The 20,119-nt window shown below is 44.1% G+C and overlaps 2 protein-coding genes across 2 annotated transcripts; one reads left to right on the top strand and one right to left on the bottom strand.

The window, feature by feature from the left end:
• Positions 1-11,564: 11,564 nt before the first annotated feature.
• LOC128729114 (uncharacterized) lies at positions 11,565-11,924 on the bottom strand. The gene has a single exon (XM_053822767.1). It carries the CDS (start codon positions 11,922-11,924, stop codon positions 11,565-11,567), a length of 360 nt encoding a protein of 119 aa, XP_053678742.1.
• A 3,348-nt stretch (positions 11,925-15,272) lies between these two features.
• Positions 15,273-19,647, top strand: LOC128729125 (zinc finger protein 596-like). The gene is made up of 5 exons (XM_053822778.1): positions 15,273-15,392; positions 16,438-16,556; positions 18,884-19,121; positions 19,201-19,352; positions 19,413-19,647. The coding sequence occupies exons 1-5, from the start codon at positions 15,273-15,275 to the stop codon at positions 19,645-19,647; spliced, it is 864 nt and encodes a 287-aa protein (XP_053678753.1).
• Positions 19,648-20,119: the final 472 nt, after the last annotated feature.

Here is a 20,119-nt window from a genome sequence, read left to right on the forward strand (position 1 = left end):
AGGCATATCTATTCGACAAGAAAGGGCTTAACCGAAGCTACAACTTTCCATAGGTGAAAGTTTGGACTTTGGGAGAAGAATTTGTGTTTCTTCCCTTGCGTATGGAGTTCTTTCTCCATCCATCATAATTTCTGTTCTATCGTGAGCTTGAACACATTCATTCGTTGTACGCTCTTGCGCTGTGTTACCTTTGGTACAGGTTCCGTTGGAAACGCTTTCAGACGAACGGACAGCTCTATTGAGAGACGTGTCCTCGTGTACGACGCGGGGCACTATGAAGCTTTGTATCATTATGAATCCACATGCTCACTCGTTGGTACACTATGCAACCTAGAACCTTCTGACGTCGGTAAGGGGGAAGAACAAATAGTCAGGCGTTCCCCTGCACTCTCTTTTCACTTTGCTCCTCTCTAAGGTCTGAGAGACGCGATACAGCCACCATTGAATGCCAACTCTTTGGCAGAATTCCGTAGGCGCAAATGTGAACTTATCTTCATGCTTTCTCATCACACGCGACTATCGCTACAGAGGGAGTGAGAAGAAGTTCTTGCTAATGGGTGTACACACGCCGCTTTACTCATCTTCCACGTGAACGAAAGCATAAACGCGCGCCTGAGGATTGTGTGCCCGCGTGTGTCCGGCGACTGGCATCCGTCTGTTGTAGTTTCGCATGAGAATATGCGGGGATAGCTTCCCAAAGCCCTGTGGAAAATTCATCCAACGAAACCGAAGGGTCGCACTTTGAAGCGAGACTCGGAAACTGGGAAGGTTCTTTACACCGAGCCCACGAAGACGTCCGCTGACGTGGAAGGAAAGTGACAAGCGGCGTGTCACCGTAGGCAAAGGTATTATCATCGTCTACTCGCCCATTCCCATTGGAGTACATTCACTACCTTCCAGCAGGCCGTTGAAAGCCTCCGTGATTGCAAAGCGGTTCCGCCTGGTTTCCCTGAGATTGCGCCAAACGGGAAACGCCACGGGAAAATGCTTGCAAACACCGCTATCTTTGACATTCAGCACCACCCGCGAGGAGGGTTGGATGAAATTTTGTAAAAATATTTTTCTTGCTCCCGCTGTAACACGCACCTCTTCGAGTCGTGCCCTGAAGGCAGGAGGTACGCTTTATTCACTTACGGTGAAACGGTACAGAAATGAAATCCCTATCGCCTCGAGATGATATCCTGCACCGTTATGACAGAGGGTGATACGGGAGCTTTGCATATATATTTTTTTGGAATTGAGATTAAAAACACGAACACTTCTGGAGGATCCATATCAAAGCTATGAACATCTAAGCAGCAAGCTTCAGTATCCCTTGAGTGTCGTGTTGTTTAATGAGATTCTTTTTCGAAGGCCTTCCTTACCATTTACACAACGTGCGGGGGAGCGTCCTGTTATCTTCACACTCTTCCTCTCAAGATTAATTAAATTTCCCACTAAACATACTTTAACGACTCTCAGGCTCTTCCGAAAAACATCTGCTTTTTGCTTCGTTACATACCTGGAAAGAAAAACAAGAGCACATTTTACGGCATATCAGTATGGTGCATTAATTCAAAGGTATTTTAAACAACAAATCATGTCAGTCAGGCATTCAGCTGTTACCAAAAGAAACCATAAGCTTTGATTTAAACGGCTTACAAATCAACGAAACTGGATGGGTAAGCTCATATTGAGCAATAAAACTCACATAATATAATCAAGCGATTTGGCGTAATCCCTTCGCAAGATGAATCGTCATCTGAATACATCCGGCGTCTAGGGTCGTAAAAAAAGCTCTCGCCAACAAAACCGAGCGCATCATCGACACCCAAAATGTGCTCCAAACAGCCTACGCAAATATCACGCGCTTCGATGGGCTAAGCCTTCCAATGATGGAGGCAAAGCCCTTCACACGAGCAGAAATCGATCATGGAGGAGTACAAAAATGCGCCCCTTTCCAGTATCGATAATCCTACTTGCCCCTTACCCAGAGGGTGAGCTCTTCACAACTTCCAACAACCCCGGCGGAGATGGCATCAAAATTGATTATAAGTCCACATATCCATTTTTCAAACTCTCACCCCAACCACCGATGCGTCGCGTTCAATGTCAAGGCGGCGGTGTTGCGGGAGTGCCAAAACTGAATGCAAATCGAGCAACACATCCTCAACCGGTCCCGTGTGTGCCTTGTGCTTTTCTTTCCCACCAAACACGAACGTTAATCGATCGCGACACGAGACGACACAGCCACAACCCGTCCTAGACCAACTGCGGGCGCGATTTACGCGATCGACGGTGGTGGCGCGTGTGTCTTCGCGGTGAAGAGGGTCTACCCCGTCAAATCGAGACGCACACGGCCACCGTGAAACGTCAAGTTTATATATAGCCAGTCGCTGGCTCCAACGCTCCGGCCGACGATGCTGGAGCAAACAATGTTGAACAAAACTGACATACGCCATAGAAGGACGACCACACGTCGGAACGGCGCAACTGTCGGCTATGAAATAAGAGTCACAGGAGTTGGGGTGAACTCTTCAGCAATAGCCACATCTCGCACTTCGGGGATAATCCACTTGTATCGACGTTTAAATCACACTCGATCGGTTTCGTTGGTAGAAGCCACCCAGCAAGGATAGTTTTTTCACCTCACATTTTAACGCCACAACAAACGCAAGGGCATGCAGATAGGTTATTTAAACTACATCGATTAGCAAATCGAACAGCTTGTTTCCTACCGGCCGCGGATGGGCGAATCCGTTTACAAGCATTTAGTGGGGTTTTCCCGGACCAAGTGCAACCGTCAGGCGCCATTAATCATTACATTGTTGGGTGCCGACAAGGTCAACCGCTTCGTTACGCCGGGAGACCACCGTCGGCGTAGTGGTCGCGGGAGTCTTGCGACTCCTCGCTGATAGGTCCAACGATTCATTAATCTCCTAGACCTGCGTGTGGCAGCCAGCTGGCTCGAGACGGCGCTCGTGTGACACATTACGTGAGGATTTAGTCTACATTAGATAAAACGGCTACTACTGGCTACCGTGTCCGCCATCACAAGCCACACACAGACACGGAACGTTACGTACCAATGGCACTAGAATACGCAGTTTGTGGACCATCTGCGTTCAATTTTCTAATCACAGTCATATGTAGATTCCGCTTCACGGACGGTGCTCGAGAGGCGCCATCAGAAAAGTTGCCTTTGTCACCTAAGCTAATCAGCTGGATATAAATTATATCGCAACGCATTCTGATGACAGCCCCGTTTGGAGCTCGCACGTCGGGCTGCTGCTGAACACACGCGGTACAGTTCGTGCGTAGCCGTTTGCCACTGACGAGCTGCGTTATCCGACATCTACGGTGTGTGAGGATGGTTTTGCAACACCATTTGGATTTGGGTGCGCTCTACCGGAGGCAACCGACACCGTGTTACGCTGACGGACGTGACACTGACGTTTGCCTGACAGCGAACGATGGAGCACATATCGAACCCCCGTATGCTTTCGCCTACGTTAGGCTTTGAAGGCGCAATTGAAATGCAGCGCAAAGTAAAGTACTAAAAGGAGGGCTTCAAAAATAATCCTCCATCGGGGTGCTATCGCAATTCGAGCCGCTCATATCAGTAGCAGGTGATCTGCCAAGCTCGACCGTCAGGTAGGTGAGTTTCTAGACCTTCCCTGCATCACGAAGCCTTGTTTTCTTTATCTAAAAAGAAGGCTCATTTTTACGATAAAAAAACAACACCTCTTCGCGGTCACCAGAGGCTTTATTGCTCTGAATTGGGATTTGCGTATATTAACCGTTCCGCGCTGTGACGGCGGCGAACGTGAAATGCGCCCATTCCGGTTACGCTACACCAACAGGTATGGTTCTCGGCTTCTTGCAGACTCCGAGGGTCGCCCATATCACACGAATCATAATCTACGCATGCCATTATCCCAATATGGTGAACACCACACCGGCCAGCAGCACTAGATCATCACGAATACTGCTGCTGCGCCAAGGTTGCCAGCGTCCGCATTAACAAACGTGCAAAGCGGATAGAGATAAGGTTCAACAACAACGGCCTCGTAATGGGTTCGCAATCTCGAAACATATAACGCTGAAACACCCGGGAAAAGCGACAAAGTAGAAACGTTCACACGAACACGCGCAACAAAAAACCGCACAAAGAGGTATAATCTGTCCATTTGCATTTCAACACCGTTCACTTTCACGCGTACAGTCGATTTTTATTTTGCTAGGAGCAATTTCACTGAGATATGCCGGGACTGAGGTGGGTCTCTGTTTTTCTTATCGCAACTCGGTGGGTTTAACCGCGTGTTTGGGGTTTAAAAATAAACCTTTGCTGATTATATCTCAAGTACTAGATATATTTTCGTGAGTGTTTTTTTTTTCTCTAGCCGCTTAAATGAAGCTCTATAACAAATTTATCTAGTGAATCACCGAAACAGCGAGCTGCTGATATCATCTGGTGTAAATCTTTAATGTGTACTATCTTTGATTGGTTTTACATACTCTAGACACACCTTGATGGAGCAGGATATCTCATTTCAACACTCGCGTAACCGCTCGTTCCACATTCGGCTATGAAAAAACTCTTGTCTTAAAGATCTTCTCGCATGGTTTCCGACCCTCAAACACATCCTCCGACCTTGACACGCAGCGAGACTGGTTTACCGACCTTCGGAGTCTAACGTGTTGGCCAAAATTTCGGCCGGAAATACCGGCCCGGTGTAGTCATTACCTAACAAGCGCGCGATCACCTCAAGCCACTCTTGATCAGTTTCTCTCCTTTTCCCCATTACATCGGCGTGTTTGCTTTGCGGGGACTTTTTTTTCTCTCTAGGACACTAGGAAGACTTTCCGAACCATACGAATATTCGTAGCCGCGGTTTACGCAGCATGTGGCCACAGGCGATCGCGACCCAATGTCAAGCGACGGCACGAGACCGCTTAGCGCACCCAAATTCGAGCCCTCTTGTATTGGAAGAAAACAAAAACACCCAATCTTCACGCGAGGACGCACGCGAGTAAGAGGCATAGATGATGGTCTGTTGGCCGCCCAAACTGAGCATCTCAAAACAAGCCGAACCTTCCTGGGAGGCACGGACCTCCTCATCGTGGAGCAGCTGGCGTGCAAGTTGGCCTCTACTCCGCCAAGGCAACCGCGTCCCAATATGGCAGTGACGACAATCGAAGGGAGAGCGCACGTTTGCAGATCATTAGTTTTGACGTTTCATAAATTGCACACACGATCGCGTGGACTAATAGCTGCCGGAGAGTTCATAACCGCCGTCTACCGCTTTACAAACCGGCCGACTTCGCGTCTGGTGGACCGAAAATGCCAAACTCATTCGCCTCCTCCGTCTGTTGGTCTTGTGCCAAAAATAGACACTCAGCGCATGAAGCGTGAGCGACGAACAAGACGGATGAGTAGTGCTCCAGAGTCCAGACCGCAACTTCTTGATCTGGAAGATGATCCACCGGTGGAAATCCTGAACCTAGAACCTAGCACCGGGCGTACGTGCTCAACGTCACTCGAGCGTGTTCCACAAACGCAACCCCGCACTGGAACTCTCATTCCACCGTTCCGAGAACTGTGCCAGTCGGTGTTGGAGGTAGCGTTCTGAGATTGCGTTCTAGAATGATCGTGGTTTATTTTTGGGACGCATCCGTCTGCAACCGCCTTTCCACGACGGGTGGTGATGCAGAATGCATTTTACCCCCATCGCACCCGTGCATGCCTCGATCTCTCCTCTCGAAAGTGGTACGGAGGTTCGAATTTCCGGGCCAAATAAATGGAAACAAACGTTCTACAAACAATCTGGCCCGGAATCTAGAGCAAACTCCGGCACCGGTTAATTTGAGTGGTTCCGTCCCACTGAGGCGCAAGAGAACGACGCATCCAGCAGAAGATACAACACTCCCAGGTCCCCAGTTACGGATGTACTTCTTCGGGCCAACATTTCCTTCTGTCAGTGGTGCAGCAGGAAGAGCTTGATTGAGGCGCAGCGCATTCCCGGACGAGTATTCCGGTTTTTGGATGGCTCGAGAGGAAGCAGCCGTTTCCTTCGAATGCACCGTTCTTTGATTTATGATGGGAATAAGGGCGCCTACTTGACACGAGGGGCGATGCTTCTTCAGAGCCGATCCTTTAATAGGGCGCACTTTGAGAAAGACATCTTTCGCTAAGGAACCCTTTTTTTGGGATCTTCAAAACAATCTTGCCCTCTTTCGAAACAAATCGAACGCTTCTCTTTGCATGACCTTCCATATAGATATTGATTTAAACGCTTGCTTTCAGGGTATCGATGTATTAATCATTCCCCAACGGAAGCAGCGGAATGACAAGCAGTGTTGAAAATGAAAGTGAACTATACTACCAACAACTCCGCTAAAAGACAGCTTCTATGATGCCATCGCCCGTAGAAAGCCGCTTGAGCTCGAGGAAATGGCGATGAAAATGGAAAAATCATCCCCTAGAAAGCGATGCGCCCTTGGCGTCGTTCATCAGTCGATGGGATGGTGATTGAATTTCGCCCGCCTTGCCCATTAGTTCTGGTCGCTTCTCCTGCTAAGACTAAAGCGCTGCACGTGTATAACTTTCGCTTTCGAGGGTGTTTGGCCTCGGGGTGCTCCGTTCGCGAAAAGTCAATCAATCCAAAAAAGGCTCACATCATCGGACGGCGTTTGCGAGGCGCCAAAAGTTTATTAAAACAATCTCGAGCGAGTTGCTTCGAAAAAAATTCCACGAATGATCGACAAGCTGGATGATGAGTGAGGAATTGGATTGGGAGCGAAACTATAACTAAAACTCACACTTCTAACTGGGGCGGCGAAAATAAACAACCCAATGCCCTTTCGCCCCCTGACAGGGCGCTCAATGCATTGATTAAAGTGAGTTTCAGTGGCACCAAAAAAAAAGGTCAAAAAGAGATAGCGCCAAGAAATGGATCCGATGCACTTTTCTTTGGTCGAGACCCGAGCTGGGAGTCACGGAAAATTCCTATTCGATTCGGTATCAATGATCGATGGGGCGCGAAAAAGTGAATGCGAGAAAATGAGCACTCATTCGGTGTAGGCATTTTTTCCACTCCATTGCCTCGTCCGTTTATCAACCCGGAGCGGGACAAGACGACGGCAGCATAAAATGCGCAACCGTATGTATAAGCGCACCTAACCAATGGGAGCAACGAGGAAGCGATTGGGAATGGGGTGTTGAAAAGGGCTCAAATGAACAGCTCGCGAAGAGGTGGTTGTGTTTGATTAAAAAATAGACTTTAATTGGAATCATCCATCTCTCGATTTTACTGCGGTCCTGCGCGACCATTTACATGAAGAAGCCTTCTCGTTCGCTCACATGGCGTCTCTCTCTCTTTCTCTTTCTTACTTTCCTAATTTACCACCAACAGTTTGATGTAACAGTTAAGTGGTTTAACGGTCCCGGCTCGTCAAGGCGGCGAAACCCAAGCGCATTGATCTAGGCCCACCGATATGAGGCATTTTTGTTTTACGAGCCCAACCTCCCATCGAAGCCACTCTTTCCGTAGGGCCCTTGTTAGCCTCCCTTCCTGCCCACACGTGGCTCACTTACATGCATTCCCGTCCGTGTTAAATCACACTCGTGGCGAACGAAACGAAAAGGCTCACCACCCATTGGCAGGTCATTCGAACGGGGGCTAATCAGCAGACCATGTGCACTGATTTCGAAAACCCAATTCCAATGGAAATTCGATACCGTACGCAAATCAAAACCCGACCCTTTTACGCTGAACGGCGAAAGTATTGATAAGCGAATAACAAAACGCAGTAATTAATTCATCCGTCAAGAGCGGCAGGCGTTGCCGTGCAATCGGTTGGAAAATCAATGAATGAATCAGGCAATTTTTTTTTTTTGATAAACAATTGAAAGCCCTTCGTGGGAGCACGATTAGGAGCAAGCGGACTCGGTTTTTCTTTTCGAAGTAGCTCGAATAATCACAAAGGAAATAAATAATCAAAAGGATTTCCAGCCCTAATGGTGGTGCCAATCAAAAAAAGAAAGATTTCTCATTAAGGATACCCTACTTTTGCAAACGTCCATTACAAGCGCTCGTCTGCAGCACACCTCACGCCTCATTAGCGATGTAGCTCAAACGAATCCTCCATACCGACTGAGATTACCCAAAGTGCGGTACTCACAAGAAAAAGAAGAATATATTTCCGAAATATTCTAAGCTGATTTTGGCAGCTGCAGTGAGGCCGAAACTTTGTGGATTAACTCTCCGAAAACCCTTCACTCTAATGAACAATTAATGAAGCCCCAATTTCGACCGCATGCTACAACCACTAATAATCCGGTTGTGCTTTTCCTGGTAATGTTGTAGCACGGGAGCCTTCCTCTTTAGATGAAATCGTTAACAAATCACCCAAAAATGTCATCAAATACGACGAAAGAAAGGCTTCTAAAGATGAGACAATATTATTTGCTAGCGTGAGTCTTCATTTCCCCAAAACACATGGTTGGGAAGAATATTGCAAAAATTACGAAGCACCCCTTCAGCCAAAAATTGAAACCGCAAACCAGCGGAAGCGAACCATATGGTGTGTCGCTCTGAAATTCCATCCCCAACCACTGCGGAAGAAAGCCTATTTGGGGGTCTTCTACATTGGTATTCTGCGTGCCTTTCCGAGCTGCCTGCTTAATCCTCCCTGATCGTCATTAAACCCAATTTCATAATCTCGAAAATGAAGCAATTTTCAACGCCCATGTCAGCCCAAACCGGGCGCCTCTCGTGTGCCAAACACATGGGCGCTGGCTTGTTTCCCTAACAAGGCGTACACTCGGTCGCAGTGACGGTCCAGGCGACACACAATTAAAATAGCGGCTTCTACCCACTGGCTGACGGGGCGGTGAAAGAAACCGACAACGCCGGGAGCCAAAAACCCCAGCACAATCGTCTCTACGTTCCCTTTGAGGGCCCTCCGAAACGCGGCTAATGCTCCCGCTGATGAAGCCGTCGTTGATCTTCATCTCGTGACCTCCTCAAAGATAATCTTTGAACTTCTATTTTTACGCCCATCCCACGGTGCTCTGCCGGCGTTCAGTGGCTGTAGTTATACTCGCCCCCAGGATGGACATATCATGATCACGCTGCAACGATTGGGCACGCGAGAATTATGTGGCTTTATTTCTGGGGCTGGGATGTTTTTCTTTTTCTCAAAAACATATGTGTGGAGTGTTGCGGGAGTATTTCTTCAACATTTTCTGTTCTTCTTTCGCTTCTCACACCCCATCGGAAAAAGGTAACCGAGAACCCATCGTTCGTTCGGCTCTCCAACGGCGAGATTTTGATGGTCAAGTGATTTTTGTAAGTGCACCCCTGAAGGGGGTTCCTGATTGTAGAGTGGATCATTTTTCGACTAATTGACCCACTATTTTTCGGCAAGAAGAACCGTTCAATCGTCTCCCAGATGGGATGGGAGCGTGGATTGTTTTTTTTTAGCTCTCTGGTCTGTTTTGGCCCCTTATCCGTTAATTGTTCATCTTCTGACGCAGCACGACAATAACGACACTATTTAGTATCGCGGAGGTGAGTGTTCATCGCGTAATTAAACGTAAATCCACGGTCAAGGCACGGTGGAACAGGTCTCGAAACGGGAGGCAAAATAAAAACCAAACAACTCTCACCCCAACTCGGTATGAGGGCGTTGAGATTTGCGCTCACGACCGGAACCGGAATGGGCAGGAACGCGGGACACGATTGATGGCCAGCCAGCCGTGCCAATCGTAAAAAAAAACCGCGCAACTGCTCAACGGGGCAAGCAATCATTAGCCACATCGACACCGGAGAAGCGACACAGGCGAGGCTCGTGGCTTCTAACGGGGCGTCATTCCAGTACGTACGGTAAGGCTACCGGTACCGGAAACGGTTCGCGGTTCGGTGGCAACACCGGGAACGAAAGGGCATCGGTAGGGGGTGACCTGCTAAACGGAAGGGTACGGAACCGGAACGGAGTCCATAGGGAGAACCGCAGCATGACCGGTTTGACCGTGGAGGAGAACACTTACGCCCTTCGATGATGCATTGTCGTTTATTTTTGGATGGCTCGCTCGGAAAAGGAAATTCATCACATGTTATGCGGGAACCGGGAGCCTGGGGCAGCTTATAGGACGGACAGATGAGAGTGCTTAGTAGAACGAGGTATCGGAAATGACGGATGCAGTTTATCATAATCTTAACCACCAAGAGGCTGTGGGGATGGACTGGGGAGATTTTCCTTTCACAGGAAATGGACGTTCATTTCTCATCCGGACGATGGAAATGAGCCACAGAAACAGAACTGGAAATATCTGTGGAGGTGATCGACGGAAACGTTACTGACAGACTAGAACGTCCAGCCTGGAGCTAGCGATCCGCTGTTCTAGGTCATGCAGAAATAGATTTTATTTACAGGCATCTTCGAACGAGGTCAATCGGAGGCACAATTGAGGACACTGTTACGACTATAAAATATCAGCTGTGTCATTAAAGCCACCCACTAGCGAGTTGGAAGTATTCCAATCTCTAATGGAGGGTTTGAATTTATCTTTAAAACGGTTTTATATGCTTGAGAAAAACAATCGCATAGAAATAATTTCAAAAATTTTAACTCAACTAGAAAATTTCTCTCTAGACAAAAAAACATTCTCTATGCAACATTACCTAAATTTTTAACGTTCCCTTAAGAACAATGTTGCAAACGGTACACCACGTCTATTTGTGGAAACTCTTTTTTCCAGGCGTATAAACGGAAACACTAACCCACACCGCCGTTGTCTTCCATCCAGAAATTCTCATCGAATGAATCGATTTTATTGACGCCTTCACACAAAGGCACACACATGCGAAACATTCTTCTCAAGAACAGTCGCGATACGAGACTTTAGACTCGTTGACGTTCCATTCGTAGGTGTCGAACGGCAAGTCGCCGATAGGGACCTGATTGAAGTGCGATCAAATTTCCGCCCGCCAAGTCGCTGGTGGCGGTGCAATAAACCACTTTTGGCAACACGATGTTGTTGCGCTTTCGGGTGTATGTTTTCGTCAATATCTCATCTACGGTACACCCACCCATGGCCGGGTCAGAAAAATCAAAATGTTCTCGTGATCGATCTAATTCATTTTCGATTGAACAGCAGCAAATTTTAACCGGCCTGAAACGGAGCCAATCAGTTGAAGTGGTAGAGACCGAGGGTGCTAGGAACAAGGCGATTTAGTTGCATCTCAATTCGGTTTTAATTGCCTCCCTCATACGTCCCTCATACGTAAAACTCTTGGAGTTCTAAAGCGCACGTACCACGCAATAAATTAACGAAATCCCTCGTGACATTGATGATGTCGTTTTATTTCCAAACACAACGGGAGGATGTGTTTGCATTTGAGCGCAGAAAAAGTGCATTAAAATTCCAACTTGTCGCACTGGCTCATCTCTCGAGTTACAACCATAACCACATGTGTGCGCGTGTGAATGCATGTTTACGAGGCATTGTACATTAATCGCAGTACAATAAAACCCACTGAAAAGGCGTTGACTGGAAAGGAAGTTCCCCTAGGCACCACTCACCTGTGTTCTGGAAGCCGCTTCAGTTCGGCCATATCGAGCTCGAGACGCAGGTTGGCGACCTCGCACAGCAGCCGATCCCGGTCGGCTGTGATTTCCTTCAGCTTCTCCCGCAACCAGTGGTTCTCGAGCTCCAGCTCCTGGGCTGAAATGTACTCGGAACCCCCGGTACCGGTGGCCTGTCCATCCTGTTGCATCGGTGCCACTGCATGCTGGATCGAGTGGGCCGACAGGGACGTGGCCAGCTGTACGGCCGGGTTGATAGCCTCCACGATCCCGTTCGCAGGATCGCACGGTGCCAACGCTGGCAAACCATTGGTGGGCCCCGGTGGGGCTGGAACACACTCACTGTCGCACATTGTTGCCGGGTTGGTGTCGCCCCGGGCGTCACTCGGATACACTTTTCCCTATTCGCCGGGAATAGGCCAAAAGGATCGGTCGGGGACACGAAACACGAAACACAAAACGCGCACTAGCAAACTCGCGGTGTCAGAACCTGGCACGAAACAGCCCTTCTCCGGGGTCGCATTCCATTCGCACTCACTTCGTCACGGGAAGCACTAAAGCGCGAAGGGCGCGGGCGGGAAAACTGGCCTAATCACGTGCCCGCAAATTTCCTCCTCTCACTGCTTCATGGGATGCTCACAGATCACTGGCAACTGCTACTACCGTTGCTGCTGCTTCTCGGTGCATTCGGTCAGATTTCGCTCACATACGCCTCTGCAGCTGTTGCACCGGCCTGAGCGAGAGAGCCTACCGGGAGTGGGCTAATATTTGGTGCACCCGGACGTTGCACACGGACTCTTGTCCAGCGCGCGAGAGCACCCAACGGAGCCCAACGCCCAACGGGCACACGCTCCCGAAGGACGAGAACGGGCTGCCGGTTGCACGGAACCGGATTTTTGCCCCCTAAGACACCTTTCGCGGAAGCGTTCTGCGAGCACGCAACAGGGGTACGGGCGTATTGGTTCTGAAACACGGGACGCAGCAGCTTCTAGCCAGACGCATCCGGTAGAAGGTAATACCGTCGAACACACTGGGCCATAGGTTTGGCGCACTTAATTTCCGATTCCTGAATTCGCACACAAAAACAACACCTTTTGATCGCACTTCGCAGGAGCTTGCACACGCACGAAAAGAAGAATGAACGTTGCAAATACGTTGTAAATTTGTTATCTTGCGAGCGTGTGTTCTACCGCTCTCACTGGCTCACTCTTTTTTACCTGTTATCGGTACTCGTTGAGGTCTCAACGGTAGCTTTCAAAAGATTCACGATAGCGTACTCACCAGCCTCCGGGCGGTGGTGTAATTCACTGTAACATTTGTAATATCTTGTAAATCACTAAAAATCCATCACACCAGAACCGACGCGCGCGCGAATCGCGAATTTTGTCTACACGTTTTGTTTGGCGGCGACGAATAAGACACAGTAACCGAGAACGAGCGAACAGAGCACTGCGAAGTGACGCTGTCACATTGCAATGAGTAAATGAGAGAAAAAACGGTAAACAGGAAAGCGCCCTGAATCGCCGCTTCATTAGGACCCGTGCACACCAACCGGTTCAGCAACAATTCGATATTATTATGTGTATGACTGGCCCATTCGTTGTCATATGTGTTTGATTTGATCCAAATTATAAAATCATATAATACCATCAAATATTCGAACAAATAATTATTACTGATTTAAAGATAATTCATTGATAATATGTACATCATACTGGAAATAAAAATTACAAATAGAAATTGAAGGTTAAAGTGTTCATTTACACGAATAAATTCAGCTACCGGTATATACTCTAACCTCTCTCTTTCCGACATACGAAAACTCTGTATAGCGCTACCATGACGTCAAAGAAAATGACAACCCATAACGCCGCCATTTAAAACAATTTCAATGCGTTACACATTCGAATAGTTATTTACGAAGATTTAACTTCATTGATGAATGTTTTTCACAGAGGAGCTGCATAAACGTAAAATTTTTAGCGAATGCATATCGATTGTCGTAATTTTTGAACTTGAATTATATTGAAATATATATACAGCTCTTTTAATTTCTTATATAATACTAGCGGCAGTATATTTCGTTAAAATAATAGAATATTTATGAAAAAATAACGTTTTTACGGAAATGGAAAAAAATCGCTATGTTTACTATAATAACATCATGTAAACTTATGCTCAACTTTTCCAAAATTCAAATTATTTATCATTAATCGAATATTTCGTGTAAATTAAGCTGTATAATATTATTAACAACACAATTGCATTTGACAACAAACGTTGCGAAGCTTAGCGCTTTATGTTTATGTTTTTATATTGCACCAACGGTTTACGGTATTTTGGAATGGAGAAAAAAGCAAGAGATTTAGTTAATATTTGCCGCCTATGCTTGTGTGAAGATAATAATAAACTGATTGATCTGCCCAATCTGTTAGATCCCGCACTTACTGTTCAGGATATTGAACGATTCACGGATATTCGAGTTAGTTTCCCATGATTCTCTACTTTACAAATCATATAGGCCCCACAATGTTAAACAGTATATGATAATCATTGCAGATACAGAAAGAGGAGCAGATTTTCTGTGTTATTTGTGTTGATTGTGGGAATAAACTTAAAAATTCAGCGACGTTTCGGGTTTCATGCCGAAAAAATGACGCATTATTTAAACAATACTCATCTGTGCTTATTGAAAATTTCTCGAAGGACAATAATGGTGGTAAAGGACTACGTTCAATTGCCACAGCATTGAACAAAAGAAAAAAAATGCCCATAGATATAAAACGAAACTTCTCAATTATCGATTCGGAGGTTGTTTCAAATACAAAGTGTGCTCCAGATATCCAAACTAGAGTCAAAATAGCAAGCCCGACACCTACAAATGATGTTTCTTCGATAGCCGACACTTCCATTCATGCAGATAATGAAATCGCATTAATTGAGCTTTCGATCGATGAAAATGAAATCGAAGAACCTGAAATTATTCCACAAAACAATGATGACGAATATCTTGAAACCAGCTCGAACAAAGATGACCATTTAAGTCATGGACTTTGTACTGAGAAAAACATTCCTGAATCTAATAACAGTGAAGATCATGGCAACGAGTTAGTCACTACTTGCTTATCACAACCCTCTAGTTCACGTAAACTTCGAAATTACTATCGGCGTTGCGACACTTGTGGCAAAATGGTGTCGAATTTAAAAATCCACATGGTGACGCACACTCAAGAAAAAAAGTTTACTTGCCCCTACTGTTCAATCAAAATGAACCTTAATTCAAATTTGCAAAAACATATAGAAATTGTACACTTAAAGATAGGACCAAAAACATGTAACCTCTGCAATGAGGAATTTGCCTCTTATTATGCTTACAAGTATCATAAGGTAAATATTTCCTGCAATGTATTTACTGATCATATCAAATATTATACGAGCAATCTACGATATACTTATAGAATTCTAAACATAAAAGTCAGGATTTCAGTTGCCAAGTATGTGCGAAGAAGTTTGCTAGCAGCATATCTTATGCAACACATTATAGCCGATTTCATGCCAACAGCAACGATAAACAAATTCAGCCAATAACGAAGGAAAAGCAACTATGTGGCATATGTGGTAAAATGGTATGCCAAATGTCTAGCCATATTCTAATTCATAAACTCGAGAAGAAATTTAGCTGTCCTCATTGCCCTTCAAAAATGGGTGATAAAAGTAATTTGAAACGCCATATACAGGCAGTGCACATGAAAAAAGTTGCGAAAACGTGTGAAATATGCGGTAAAGATTTTGTGCACATAAATCTCTACAAATATCACATTGTAAGTAAACTTTTGCCTAATATCACACTTGTTGATGATTGCGCGGCAATATAATACTATGTTTAAACCCATTCCAGCTTTCTGTACATGAAATCGGTAATACCTTCGATTGTGATATTTGCTCGAAAAAATTTAAAACCCTTGCCAAACTGAAATCGCATAAGATTGCAGTCCATTCGATTGAGCGGAAATTGGCATGCACGACTTGCGGCAAGCTATTTAAAGTCAAGTAAGCAGATACAGTTCAAGGGGTTTGGACACAACGTTATTTCTAGTATCGTAATTATCTATCTTTCTAGGAATGCACTAAGAGCTCATGAAAGGCGAATGCATTCGGCCGATCAATCCTACAAGTGTAATCAATGCCCAAAGCATTTTAAAAGTGCTGGAGGTAGAAACAAGCACGAATTAACGCACAAAAGCAATAATTTAGCATGTAAGCACTGTGATGAAAAGTTCCAATCTAAAGATTTACTCGTAAACCACGTGAAAAAATACACCCTCAGAATGTAGAAAACATTAAAAATTATGCAAAGTATTATTAATAAAATTTAGAAGCATATTTCCGTTCATACATAGACAGGCCCCTCCACAGGTAAGTATAAGCGTTTACTGCTATTATGATTCTGTATTGGGCAGCTTCTCGACTTACATTACGAATTCTGTTGAACCCTTGGCATGTGTTAGATTGAACCGATTTCAAACTCTACCTACTGATAGGGCGTCCTTAAAATGTCAGAAACATTAATTTTACTGCCAGCATTTCCTATTGACGTACAGAATTCGGGTTTTGAAATGTCAAAATGTTGTTGATAAACTAAATAACCAAATCGGAGTGAAATGGCGAGAGCTTTACACGAAATTTATAACATTTGCCGATTATGCTTGTGCGAGGACGAAGAACAATTGATGCCGGCATTGAAAATTATAGAACCTACACTTACTGAAGATGATATTGAACGACTAACGGGTATTCGGGTAAATTCGATTAACTCTTACATCAACAATGAACAACTGAAACTTACTTTGTGACATGATATTTTAGATTCTTGAAGAACCGGAACATTCATGCTATGCTATTTGTGCAGATTGTGGCAACAAATTGAAGAAGTTTGCTATATTTCGCGCCACTTGCATAAACAATAATGAAAGATTTAGACAACTGTTTGATGCCCTTATTCAAAATACCAATAAGAATGAAGTTGCCATAGATGAAGATTTTATCCTAGATCCAGCACAAAACGAAGCTGATCCGTGTGAAACTACCGAAACCATTCATGAAATCAATTACTTTGACCCATGCATTGAAACGGAGTATGAGGAAGACAGTTCTGATCGCTATGAAGAAATTTCCTGCATTAAAGTTCCATTAGAAGCTAGCAACGATGAGAATATTATTCTTGAAAAGTTAAATCAAGAATCTCACGGAAATATTTCATCTAAAAGAACAGTGCGACGATTTAAAAGAAATCAGAAAACAAAAGAAACATTGACTATTACACGATGCCCTGAGACGGGAAGTGATGCAAAATCTAAATCAATAATCAAGCGGCCGCTGCTTCAAAAACAATTATGCCCCATTTGCGGAAAGTTGGTTCAATGCATGCAAGATCATTTACTTTCGCACACGAAAGAGCAAAAATTTGCTTGCTCATATTGCCCAATGACATGCAGTCGCAAAGCTTATCTTAAATTACACATAGATGCGGTACACCTTAAAAAAATAGTACAAAAATGTGAGATATGTAACAGAGGGTTCACGCACGGTACTAGCTACACTGCGCATATGGTTAGTATTGCACAGACGTTAGTATGCTCGATTGGCAATTTTCGTTCACACATCAAAATAATTTATCTACATGTTTCAGCGTGCTCAACACGGCGTAGGCGAATCGTATGAGTGTAAAACATGTGGTATCAAATTTCGACACCGAGGCGGCTTAAGAGGACATAATAACCGAAAGCATAATGATGAAAGCAATTGCCAGTGTCCGATTTGCGGAATGCAGTTTCAAGACAAGTAATTCTCCCAACCCATAGTCGTATTTCAATGATTCATTTGGTCGCATCTTTCTATTTTGTTTCAGAAAAGGATTGAAAGATCACTCTCGAGTGCACTCTAATGAAAAACCGTTTGCTTGCAAATACTGCTCGAAGCGTTTTAAGAGTCCAAACGCTAAACGAACACACGAGCTAACTCACAGTGGTATTACGTTTCAATGCACGTTGTGCGATAAAGCTTATCGATACAAAACTCTGCTCAATGCGCATATGAGAAAATTTCATGCTGGAGAAGATTCCGAATCAATAGAGAAATATAGAAACTTTGCTCAATGACCAATTGACAAGAAAAGCTAAGTTTCAAATTGTATCGAAAGTGCAAAATGCATAAGCGCAAAGAAAGTTCAGCACGTTTACATTTGTCCTGAAAGCAAAAAAAAAACGATATACTCTGCAGATTTAGCTAAAAAATGCAGATCGGTTTTGGAACATGTGGGAGAGAACTTTGTAAATAAAAGGATTTTTTCTTAGCAATTAAATTGTTATTATCAAACAAAAACTTTCTACGGAAAAACAATGTAGTCCAACTTTAGCAGTTTTTAATTTTACAAAACTTATTTATCGTAATGCCAATGTTATGGTTCATAATTTAAAAAAGGTGAATGCTATTGGACTATTTCGTGTAACCGCACCAGCATCGCGAGACTGCCAGCATTGAATATTGACATTAAACCGCTAACGATGCTTTCTGACGTTAAGCAATTTTGTTGTTAAACTAAAACATTCGTTTTGGAATGGCGAAAGCTTTATATGAAATAAAACACATTTGCCGGTTATGTTTGTGCATGAACGAAGAACTGTTGATACCTGTATTAAACATTATAGATCATACTCTTACTGACGATGATATCGAACGATTCACCGGGATTCGGGTAAGTTCGAGTGGTTTCTTAATTCAATCCCAAATGATAATTCTTTACATTATGGTTTGTGTTTTAGATCTTTGATCACGAGGAATATATCTCTTACGCAATTTGTACGGATTGTGACAACAAATTGAGAAAATCTGTTACATTTCGTACCACTTGCATGAACAATAATGTAAGATTTAGACAACTCTTTGATGAAAATATTCAAAGAACCACTGAAAAAGACGGTACTAAAGTTGATTTCACGACGGTATCATTACAAAAACAAACTACTATATGTGAAATAAGCGAAATTATGTACGAAATAAAATCCCCCAACCCTTGTATCGAAACGGAGTATGCACAAAATAACTTCGATCATTGTAATAAAGTAAGTTGCAGCATAAAAATTCCGTTAGAAGTCAGTAGAGATGAGAGCATCGCCGTTGAAAAATTAAATCAAGAGCCTCATCCAAATAATTCATCTAAAAGAACGGTGAAGCGAATTCAAAGAAATTGTAACTTAAAAGAAAATATGATCACATTATGCTCTGAAACGAAAAGAGATACTAAATCTAAAAGGTCAAAACCTCGTAAGCAGCTATGTACCATTTGTGGAAAGTTGATTATAAATATGCAAAACCACATTCTATCCCATACGAAAGAGCAAAAGTTTGCTTGCTCATATTGCCCAATGAAATGCAGCCGCAAAACTCAGCTTAAACTGCACATAGATGCGGTACACCTTAAAAAAATAGTACAAAAATGTGAGATATGTAACAGAGGGTTCACGCACGTTACTAGCTACACTGCGCATATGGTTAGTGTTGCACAGATGCTAGTATACTCGATTGGAAATTTTCGTACACTCATCAAAATAAATTATCTGCATGTTTCAGCGTGCTCAACACGGCGTAGGCGAATCGTATGAGTGCAAAGCATGCGGTATCAAATTTCGACACCGAGGCGGCTTAAGAGGACATAATAACCGAAAACATAATGATGAAAGCAATTGCAAATGCCCGATTTGCGGAATGCAGTTTCAAGACAAGTAAGTTTTTCTATTATTTCCGAATTTCCCTTAACTGGAATTTTTGATGTTGTATTTCAGAAAAGGGCTTAAATGCCACTTCAGAGTGCACTCTACCGAAAAGCCTTTTGCTTGCAAATACTGTCCTAAACGCTTCAAAGGCCCATATGCTAGACGAGTACACGAGCTGACTCACAGTGGTATTATGTTTCAATGCACTTTGTGCGATAAATCATATAGATACAAAGCGCTGTTTAATGATCATATGAGAAAATGTCATGGAGAAAAGGATGCCAAATTGACAAAACAATGCTAAAAACAATGTTAAAACAATGTGTTATTGTCTTATGATAAAAAGCAACCAAATGCCTAATTTACACATGTAATACATATATGATATACGTTATTATTAGTACTGTTTAACGTTGATGATGTTTTCTAAAGAAACTAACTACAGTTATACAAAATATTTTTAGTTTTAAAACTCACAGACGCCTGTCGAGACATGATCTTTGTCAAAGGTTGTTGAAGGCGGATTAGCCGCATGCGAGGTGATGGAATACCCTGTAGGTGCGAAGAAAAACAATGAGATCTATAGGTTGAACAACAGAAACAGTGTTCTGCAAGGAAATACTCACCAGATTTAGATGAACTGGATTATTTAAAGCCTGTAGGAACTTAGATTGCGTTGAAGGCTCGAACTGAGTGATGGCGTCACTACTTCCGCCAAAATGGCCGGGATTAGTTACTCGCAGATGACGATGCTCTGAAGTGAGTAATTTCGGGCT

This window comes from Anopheles nili, chromosome 2 (genome assembly GCF_943737925.1).
Source record: "Anopheles nili chromosome 2, idAnoNiliSN_F5_01, whole genome shotgun sequence".
NCBI classification, from domain to species: domain Eukaryota; kingdom Metazoa; phylum Arthropoda; class Insecta; order Diptera; family Culicidae; genus Anopheles; species Anopheles nili.

Bases quoted from the DNA above. Each gene is read 5' to 3' on its own strand.
- LOC128729114 (XM_053822767.1), bottom strand. From the start codon at position 11,924: ATGTGCGACAGTGAGTGTGTTCCAGCCCCACCGGGGCCCACCAATGGT.
- LOC128729125 (XM_053822778.1), top strand. From the start codon at position 15,273: ATGGGTGATAAAAGTAATTTGAAACGCCATATACAGGCAGTGCACATG. The intron at 15,393-16,437 runs GTAAGTAAACTT...ATGATATTTTAG, and splicing joins ATCTCTACAAATATCACATT to ATTCTTGAAGAACCGGAACA. The intron at 16,557-18,883 runs GTTTGATGCCCT...TAAATCTAAAAG, and splicing joins AATGAAAGATTTAGACAACT to GTCAAAACCTCGTAAGCAGC.